Below are 10,364 nucleotides of genomic sequence, written 5' to 3'. Positions count from 1 at the left end.
TGTTAGTCAAACATGTCGGCCCCACGGACTTCAGCAAAATCAGAGCTACAGTAACAGGTGCTGGCCATGACTCTCGTATGGTAACACCTCCCTGGGGAGATGCAGGGAACATGGCCTACGTCATTTTCATCACAGCCGTATGCGAGGCTATAGTGACAGCTTTCCCATCAAAGGTTAACATGGCATTGATTAATAACACGAAACAAGATAAAACTGAAGATGTGACATCATATCACCAAAGACTCATGTCCGCATTCCAAACACACAGCGGTATTGAAGAACCGATTGACAAAACAACAATGTCAGTGTGGGAAACACATCTCAAGAATGCTTTCGTGAACGGGCTGCTACCAGACATCAAGACAGCCACCGAATGCTCCGTGATTGGCCTGGAGGATGCAAGACTTGATGAGGTAATAAAACACGCACGGCACAATTACAAAATGCATAATGACACTCAGGCCAAGCAAGAGAAACGCACGAAACTGACTGGTGAAAAAGCTCAACTTGCGATGCTTCAAGCTGTCCAGCAGATGACACTAGGAGTTGATGGAGGCCAAGACCAAACCCCCCATCCACCACGTAACAACTATGGGAGGGGCCAGCTGAGGGGGCGCGGAAGAGGAATGCAACGTGGTAGGGGCCAGAGACGCTTCCAAGACAACCGAAATGAAGGAGTTTCGCAAGTGCAGCCCAACGAGTGTTATTACTGCGGTGAGAAAGGACATTGGTTCAGAGACTGTCCACATCGTCATGCACACAGCGGATCACGACAGCCACGTGGACAGCAGCGCGGAGAGGACGGAGGGGGTGACTTTTATCAACAATTTGGCACATCTGACTGACGCGATGTGGGGAGGCGAGGCGATGCACGTGGACAGGAGGCAGCTGTCTCCCTCTCGGCTCCGGAACAGATAAGAACACACACACACACACACACACTGACTCAGAACGCACAAACAACGCGCACATTTGCTGCAACGCACACACGCTTCCTCGCACGCACACTGCAGAACAACAATCCATTCTTCTTAGTGTCATTTCACACTTAGAGCAACAGCAAGTGAATGCATCTACATCACAACCACACGCTTATTCAATGTTTTCATCAGAGTCATACAAAAATATGCCAACTACAAAGGTTATTGTGCAAGGGAAAGAATTAACATTTTTAGTAGATTCTGGAGCTACACACTCTGTGATTCAACAGAGATATTTTCCTCATCAGAAGATGAGTGGGCGTTTTGTATATTCACAGGGCGCATCCGGTATAACTGTTACTGAAAACTTTACTGTACCTATGACGAGTGTACACTCTGACCAGACTGACCACGATCCTGACATTAAAGTGAAACATTCGTTTCTCCTTTCGAGCCTCTGTCCAATTAACTTGATGGGCAGAGACTTAATGTGCGCTTATGGGATAGGACTGACGTCATCCTCTGATGGCCTTAAAGTGCTGAGGCAAAGAGTCGTACACCAAATGTTACAGACTCCCTCTGAGTCACTTTTTTGCTATCAATGGTGGCTCCCTGTTGACGACGCACAACGACTTTGTCACACAGTAGACGCACGGGTCTCACCACATGCCGACCGCATGAACTACAAACATCTACACTGCACCTCACACATTTCTGAAGGACAAGATGTCTGCTATGAAGACTATTTTTTTGAAGGCATTAATGATGTAATCGCCTGTTCCACACTGTTTTGGTCTACTTATAAATCTGCTGTATCTGTTTCTCTGTCTCCGTCACAGAAAGAACTGTTTGATGTTCCAGATTCAGCTCCTCACATCTCGCTGTCAAAAGGACGCGATGATAACTGGAGAGATTTGGGTCCATTCGTCGCTCAATGCGAGGCGCTGACCGACTGGGAAAAGACATGTGATCCACTCATTCTGCGATCACAGTCTACCGGCTTCCACAGAACGTTTTGTGTGCTCTTAACACCTGCCTGCAGATCAGTCTATGTGTTTCATGAGCTTAACAATGAAATTCAAACGTTTTTAACTAAACCTGCATCTATTCCTCCCGCCCTTACTTCTGTTCCACAGACACTCTGGGCGGTGAACAAGTACGACGTTGGCCTGATTCACAACTGTCAGCCTGTCGTTATCACTCCGCGCTCTGATTTTCGGCCCCACAAGCACCAGTACCCTCTGCGCCAAGAGGCTATTGACGGTATTACACCTGTGTTTGAGTCACTCCTGAAAGCAGGTGTGATTATTCCATGTCCAGACTCTCCAGTCAGGACACCGATATTTCCGGTTAAAAAGATCAGAGATGCAGGTAAGCCTACTGAATGGCGTTTCGTGCAAGACCTGAAAGCAGTAAATGCTGCAGTTCATGCACGTGCACCGAATGTGCCTAATCCTTACACTATTCTGGCTCAGATTCCTCCTGCAGCTAAATGGTTTTCTGTTGTTGACCTGTCAAATGCTTTTTTCAGTGTCCCAGTGGACAAGGAAAGTCAATATTGGTTTGCCTTCAATTTTAACGGTAAACCGTACACCTTCACACGGCTGTGTCAAGGCTACACCGAATCTCCAACCATCTACAACGATGCACTCAGAGAAAGCTTAGAAAGTCTAACTCTCTCACCAGGCTCTGCACTCCTGCAGTATGTAGACGACTGCCTTATCGCAGCTCCAACTCAGGCACAGTGTCAGAGAGACACAATAAAACTGCTAAAACATTTAGCACAAGAGGGCCACAAGGCCAGCCTATCTAAATTACAGTTTGTAACGCAAAATGTACATTTCTTAGGTCATGACATTTCAGGGGAAGGGAAAACTCTCTCTCCAAAAAGAATAGCTTCAATCGTGTCGATACCGAAACCTAACACCAAAAAACAGTTGATGTCCTTTTTAGGTATGTGTTCATACTGTCGGTCGTTTATACCTAACTACTCACAGATGGAGAAACCATTATCAAGTTTGATTCACGGTAAAAATCTTACAGCACATGGCAAAATAATTTGGACTGAGGAAGGTCATTCAGCCTTCACACAAATGAAATGTGCTCTGCAAATTCCTCCAACTCTAGGACTGCCAGATCCAAACAAACCGTTCACTCAGACAGTAGATGAAAGACAGGGCTGCATGACCTCTGTGTTGTTACAATCACACGGTGACAAATTAAGACCAGTTGCGTATTTCTCCGCAAAACTTGATCCAGTCGCAGCTGGTTTGCCACAATGTTTGCGTGCTGTGGCCGCGGCTGAAAAGGCACTCGCGGCCTCACGTGACATAGTAGGATACGCTCCATTAACTCTGCTCGTTCCTCATTCGGTGTCTTTGATTCTCCTCGAACAGAAATCATCTCACCTCTCTGCAGCGCGATATTTGCGTTATCACACATGTCTTTTAGACATGCCAAACGTAACGGTCAAACGCTGTACTAATCTTAACCCTGCATCATTACTCCCCATTCCTGGTGACGGAGAGGAGCACAACTGTTTAGCTGAGCTCCAAGCTCGGTGCACTCCTCGTCCTGACTTGATGGACACTCCGCTGCACAACAGCGACATGGTAATGTATGTTGATGGATCTGCCTCCCGCGATCACACTGGTATTAATCTTGTGGGTTTTGCTGTTGTTTCGGACTCAGAAGTGCTGTGTTCAGGTTCTCTGCCATGTCATCTTTCAGCCCAGGCAGCTGAGCTCATCGCGCTCACTGAAGCATGCAAACTAGCTGAAGGTAAAACTGTTACAGTTCACACTGACTCTCGTTATGCATTCGGAGTTATTCACGATTTTGGGAGTCTGTGGAAACACAGAAAGTTCCTTAAGTCTGATGGGAAACCTGTTTTGCATCACACTCTCATTGCTGAACTGTTAGAAGCCATTTTGTTGCCAACAGCTATTGCTGTTTGCAAATGTGCTGCTCATACAGGGCACACTGACGTCATTTCAATAGGGAATGCACGCGCAGACGCTGCGGCAAAAGCGGCTGCTCGACTTCCTGTCCCCACTTCCTCTGCTCTCCTGTCCTCATCTGTCTCAGCTCCCTCTTCTCTTATAGCAATGCAGACGTTGTCCACTCCGGAAGAGCGTAGGTTGTGGGCAGCATCGGGTTGCACACACACTGATGGATTGTGGTCAGGGCCTGATGCTAAACCATGTCTGCCTAAGCATTATTTTAGCCATTATGCTAAGTTGACACATGGGTTAGACCATGTATCAAAAGGGGGAATGTTGAGTGCATTGAATGAGACATGGTTCACAAAGGGATTCACAGCATGTGCACAAAGATTCTGTTCTGCATGTGTAACCTGCTCTACCCACAATGTAGGCAGGCCTGTGACAGTGTCCAGCCAGGCTGCACATCCGCCTCCGACACGCCCTTTTGAGCACATTATGATGGATTTTGTTGAGCTCTCTCCATCGGAAGGTAAGAAACACTGTCTTGTGATGGTAGACATGTGGTCAAAGTGGGTTGAAGTTTTTCCATCAAATAAACAAACTGCTGCGACAGTCGCGAAAGCTTTGATTTCTGAAATCATTCCTCGTTGGGGCATTCCTACTAAAATATCAAGTGACAATGGTTCTCATTTTGTAAACCAGGCCATTACAGAACTAAGCGCATACTTGGGTATCGACTTAAGAACACACTGTGCTTACCATCCAGCCAGTGGTGGCGCTGTGGAACGAGAAAATGGTACACTTAAGACCAAGTTAGCAAAATGTTGTGCTGACACAGGTCTGTCTTGGACAAAAGCTCTGCCTCTGGTTCTGATGTACATGAGAATGAGAAAGCGAACACGAAGCAATCTGAGTCCTTTTGAGATACTGTTTGGTTTTCCTCCTCATGTAGGAACTGAAGCACCAGGGGCGCCACTTCCCTCAACCGCCTTATGCGAACATGAAATGTTAACATATTGTGCACAATTGTCCTCTGCTCTATCTAACATAAGACAACAGGTGTCTGCTGCCCTCCCGAGACCAGCTGAAGGACCTCTCCATAAGCTGCAGCCTGGTGATTTCGTGGTGGTGAAAGATTTCAGAAGGAAGCATTGGAACTCACGACGTTGGCTGGGTCCATTCCAGGTCCTCCTTGTCACTCAGACGGCTGTCAAAGTAGCTGAGAGGGCAACCTGGGTTCACGCGTCACACTGCAAAAAGGTTCCAGACCCAGGAGAAGCTTCAGGTGAGCGAGCGCCTACACCAAGTGTCAGCCAACCGGCACCACCGAGGGACGAGAGACGGACGACGGTGCCATCGACAGATGAGATGCAGTGATTCACGGACGGGATCACGACGGCCAGTTAGCCGACAGACACGTGCGTGTTCTGTGTTAACTGTCTACAACTGGACGTGGATGCCACGCAAGAAAGACGGCTGGAAGAGCCCCTCTCGACACGTGTTTATGCCAACAAACACAAGAAAAGAAGACCGGTCAGGCTTCTAAAGGACGAAAAACTTTTTATTATAACTATATTCACATTATTGCTCGTTTTGTTTTCATTTTATTTCTGTATTATTCAATCTGTCTGAGCGGACCAAAGAGAGTGGCAAGATAACAGTGTCTCTGACAGTTTTGTGGAAACCTCACGGTGTCAACGCAAACAAAGCTGCTCACACAAACCAGTTGCTCGGGTGAAATCCATACAAACTGGTGGCTGTTGCACTCTTTCACCATGGAACGACAACGCCCCTGGAGCCCACTGAGGAGAGTGGGGGGGACTCGTTTCACTTATTGTTTATTTGTGGTCATTGGGTTATGTTTTTTATTACCGCTCCTTTTATGGCACCACAAACAGATAAAGAGCAGCCACGACCAGCGCAACAACACGACTTTTGACTCAGACAATGACAACTCAATGACGCATAACCGTACCAAACGCACCGCAGTAAAAAACTTGAAACATGATTGGCTCAACAACAACCCAGGTGCGATAACCCACGTCTATTCTATGAACATGTGGTGGCGCTATGCAAAGTATGTCGCAAAATCAAAGAATATATCTAACTGCTATGTGTGCTCCCAAATGCCTACCTCTTCACAGCAACCTCGTATGCGAGTCTCGGGTCATCTAGATAATACTGTGCAATGTTTTATTTACATGGCCTCAAGAGGCTACTATGGTGTTTACGAAGATGGGATGAACAGTACAGAGTGTAGTAGACATCACCCAATGACTAGGTTCAGCGGGGATAGCGGTTCAACCTCTGACTTCGTCACCCACGCTGAGTATCCACCGACTACACAATTTAAACAATGTTACTCTAGGAACGGTAGTCATCCCGTAGGAAGTATCCCGTTTAACATGTGCACCTATACGTTCATAGGGGGTTACATCACCTGGGCTTCTGATAAATTTATACCCACCAACCCCACCGATTGTCCTCCAAAAAGAACATGCATCACCATAGGAAAGGGGATGATGCCACAGGCTAATGGAACGTACTCAGTGGAAGAAGGGTGGTGGTTGTGTGGTCATTCAGTATATGCATCTCTCCCACCGAACTGGGGCGGAGTATGTGCACCTGTTCATGTCACAGATAACACATTCATTATCTCCACCGTAGCAGCAGTCTCTCCTAACGGAACTAAACGAGAGACAGGTCTACATCCAGACAACAGCTTTGCACCGCATGACTCAGTTTGGGGTTCAAACGTCCCGGACGAATTCAAACACAAGAGCGTCGGCACCAAAATTATCCTTTCACTGCTCCCTTGGTTGGGAGTGGCCAAGAACATGTTACGTTTAGAAACTATTGATTACCGACTGAAGAGCTTCCTGAACTACACTCTTGCGGCGTTCACAGGAATCACTGAAGAATTGACTGGCCTGCGCCTTATGGTTATGCAAAATAGAATGGTTTTAGATCAATTGACGGCACCACAGGGTGGCGTTTGTGCTATTGTTGGGGAAACTTGCTGTACGTATATTCCAGAAAATGACGCTGATGGTCATATCATTGCACAAGCAATTCACAACATCACTAAAATACAGGAAGCTATGGTTAAAGATGGTACTCCACCTCCAGACTGGCTTACAGGTTTATGGTACTCATGGAAGGGGATTTTGATACAAGCAGCCATTATCCTCTGTGCTTTCTTTGTATTTGTACTTTGCATAATCCCACTACTCAGAAACATGATCTCTCACCTATTCACCAAACAGCTGACTATGTATTGTCGTGTGGCAACCAACGACCAAAAACTTGACCTGTTTCCTATTACTGACTATGCGGACGACTTTGACAGCGACACTGACTCCTTTGATGATTTTGATGTGCAGGTCTAAAGTCTTTGATTTTTAATTATTTTATCTTTGTGGTTATTGAACTGTACTGCTTAGACAGTTTTTGATTTTTAACCTTTGTGTTAATTGAATTATATTGCCTGCTACATTTATGGGATCTTTTATCTCACAAGAACAGTTTTTCTTCAGTTCTCTCACATGATGTATTTTTCAAATCATATTGTTGGGTAATACTTCTGTTGTAATTGAAATGTCCTTATAACATATTTTTACTATATTGTGTGATTTCTATGTAATCAAAGAGTGGAATGTTATGGGAAAATATGTCATCGTCTTATGCTTTAGGATTGAAGAATGTAAGTCTTTAAAAGTGCAGGCACAAAACCTATTTGAGTAGATGATTCTATCAGTTTTGCATCCAGGTTGTTTTGTTATCTGTTATCTTGTTATCTGTTTTCCTGTGCATTGTTTCTGTCTTCAAAGACGGCGACACACAGGTCTAGATTACGGTACTTCCTGATCAGCATCAGCTGAAGAGCATGACCCTCTGTATGTATATGTGATGTGTGATGGTAAAACAGGCTTATTCAGACTCTGTATTTCTTGTATCTGAACTCTTTGATTAGGTCACAGTGACCTAATCAGGGGAAGCAGTATAAAGGTACATGCATCTGACTGTGTTGTCAGAGCACCTTACACAGATGACGGCGATGTGTCTGTGAGACGTGTTCTCTTTGCTTGCAAGCAAATAAATTGACTATTGCAACTTTGATCCTTCATCAAGAACTCTGTTTCATTTGACATTGATGAGAACCATTTTACACTCTTCTCCCGACTATTCATAGAAATATTCCACAACATGGTTCAGCCTCTCGGTCTGCCCATTGGTCTGGGGGTGAAAGCCGGAGGAGAGGCTAGCACTGGCACCGAGGCTGCGGCAGAACGCCTTCCAAACTTGGGAGGAGAACTGAGGACCCCGATCAGAAACAATATCCATAGGGATGGCGTGGAGTCTAAAGACATGTTGAACCAACAAGTCTGCGGTCTCGCGGGCCGACGGGAGCTTGGGAAGGGGAACAAAGTGAGCCGCCTTGGAAAACCGGTCCACGATGGTCAGGATGACCGTGTTGCTCTCGGAGGGGGGAAATCCGGTGACAAAGTCCAATGCCATATGCGACCAAGGCCTGTGGGGAACCGGCAGAGGTCGTAATAGTCCGACAGGGGGTCTGTGCGAGGCCTTGTTGCGCGCACAGGTGGTACAGGCTAAGACGTAAGCTCGGGTGTCATTGTCCAAAGATGGCCACCAGAAGGAGCGCCGGAGCCAGTTGATCGTACGTCTTATCCCAGGGTGGCCGGAGAGACGGGAGTCATGAGCCCATTGTAGGACCCGGGAACGGACGGAAAGGGGAACGAACAGGCGCCCTGGAGGACCACCTCCTGGGTCTGGCTGGGTCTGCTGAGCCTCCCGCACTGCAGACTCTATCGCCCAGGTGAGGACCCCTAGGACACAGGCGGGTGGAACAATTGTGTCTAGCGCTGGGTCAGCCCCGTCTGGGGAAAACTGACGAGAGAGGGCGTCGGGCTTGATGTTCTTACTCCCTGGGCGGAAGGTGATGGTGAAGTGGAAACGGGCAAAGAACAGAGCCCAGCGGGCTTGGCGGGAGTTCAGTCGCCGGGCAGAATGGATGTATTCCAGATTTCGGTGGTCGGTCCATACAATGAACGGGTGGACTGACCCTTCCAACCAATGTCTCCACTCCTCCAGAGCCAGCTTGACGGCCAGTAGCTCCCAGTTGCCCACGTCATAGTTACGCTCGGCCGGGGAAAGGCGGCGAGAGAAAAAAGCACACGGGCGGAGCTTAGAGTCAGTGGTTGAGCGCTGAGACAATACTGCGCCTACTCCGGTGTCGGAGGCGTCCACCTCGACCACGAACTGGCGGCTCTCATCTGGCTGCACTAGGATGGGGGCTGAGGTGAATCGTTCCTTGAGGATGTTAAACGCTCGGTTGGCCTCGGGGGACCAGGAAAAATCCACCTTAGAGGAGGTGAGTTTGGTTAGGGGTGACGCCGTCTGACTGTAGTTCCAAATGAACCGGCGGTAGAAGTTTGCAAACCCCAGGAACTGTTGGAGCTTCTTCCGGTTAGAGGGGACCGGCCACTCGGGGACCGCCTTAACCTTTTACGGGTCCTTGCGAATCTGACCCTCCTCAATGATGAACCCAAGAAACTGTACGGAGGTGACATGGAATTCACACTTCTCGGCCTTGATGAAGAGTTGGTTCTCCAGTAAGCGCTGAAGGACCTGACGGACATGGTGGCAATGTTCTTGTAGGTTCGAGGAGTAAATCAGAATGTCGTCGATGTAGACAAACACAAACCGGTTGAGAAAATCCCTGAGCACGTCATTCACCAAAGCCTGGAAAACAGCTGGTGCATTTGTAAGTCCGAATGGCATGACCAGGTACTCAAAATGTCCCAGGGGAGTGTTGAAAGCGGTCTTCCACTCGTCCCCCTCCCGTATCCGAACCAAGTGGTAGGCATTGCGGAGGTCTAGCTTGGTGAAGATCGTGGCTCCGAGTAGGGACTCAAAAGCAGAGTCGAGTAGAGGTAGCGGATACTTGTTCCGGGTGGTGATCTGGTTTAACCCTCGGTAGTCGATGCAAGGACGGAGACTCTTGTCCTTCTTGGCCACGAAGAAAAACCCCGCTCCCACCGGGGAGGATGATGGGCGGATAATTCCAGCAGCGAGGGAGTCTGTGATATAGGTCTCCATTGCCTAAATAACGCTGTTAAATTTGTCTTATACCACAAGATCATTCATTGTAAATTTAAAAATGACAAAAACCCAGCTTGATTATAAAGCTCTTTATCCCGAGACTGACATTGAAATATACATAGGGTACACATAATGCATAACTTGTGTGTAAACTGTCCAGATCATGTAATCCATCAGTAAAGGGTTTCTTGTAGACTCAAGTTGTGTCAGACACTGAAGGAGCTCTCAGGTCAGAGGTGGTTTCTCATACAGTCTGCTGGGTTCAGGAACACCTCACCAGGCAGGAGCTTCCGGACCAAGCATCAGGTCACTCAGATCACCTGTAAAACACGGCAGATTCACTGTTAAATTATACTGTCATGTAATAACATTAAGA

General features: G+C 47.4%; 1 protein-coding gene across 1 annotated transcript in view; it reads right to left on the bottom strand.

Annotated features, from left to right (window-relative positions):
* Positions 1 to 8,691: 8,691 nt before the first annotated feature.
* Positions 8,692 to 10,364, bottom strand: part of LOC306792363 (thyrotropin receptor-like) — a gene marked incomplete at both ends in the record, with an annotated part of 52,193 nt that continues 50,520 nt past the window's right edge. The window contains 4 exons of the mRNA XM_079289434.1: positions 8,692 to 8,712; positions 9,113 to 9,346; positions 9,446 to 9,514; positions 9,671 to 9,988. Of these exons, the coding sequence (XP_079145560.1) occupies positions 8,692 to 8,712; positions 9,113 to 9,346; positions 9,446 to 9,514; positions 9,671 to 9,988 (642 nt within the window). The remainder of the gene's footprint in view (positions 8,713 to 9,112; positions 9,347 to 9,445; positions 9,515 to 9,670; positions 9,989 to 10,364) is intronic.

This window comes from Melanostigma gelatinosum (genome assembly GCF_949748355.1).
Source record: "Melanostigma gelatinosum genome assembly, chromosome: 18".
Classification (NCBI taxonomy): Eukaryota; Metazoa; Chordata; class Actinopteri; order Perciformes; family Zoarcidae; genus Melanostigma; species Melanostigma gelatinosum.
This window is presented reverse-complemented; position numbering and strand designations above follow the sequence as displayed.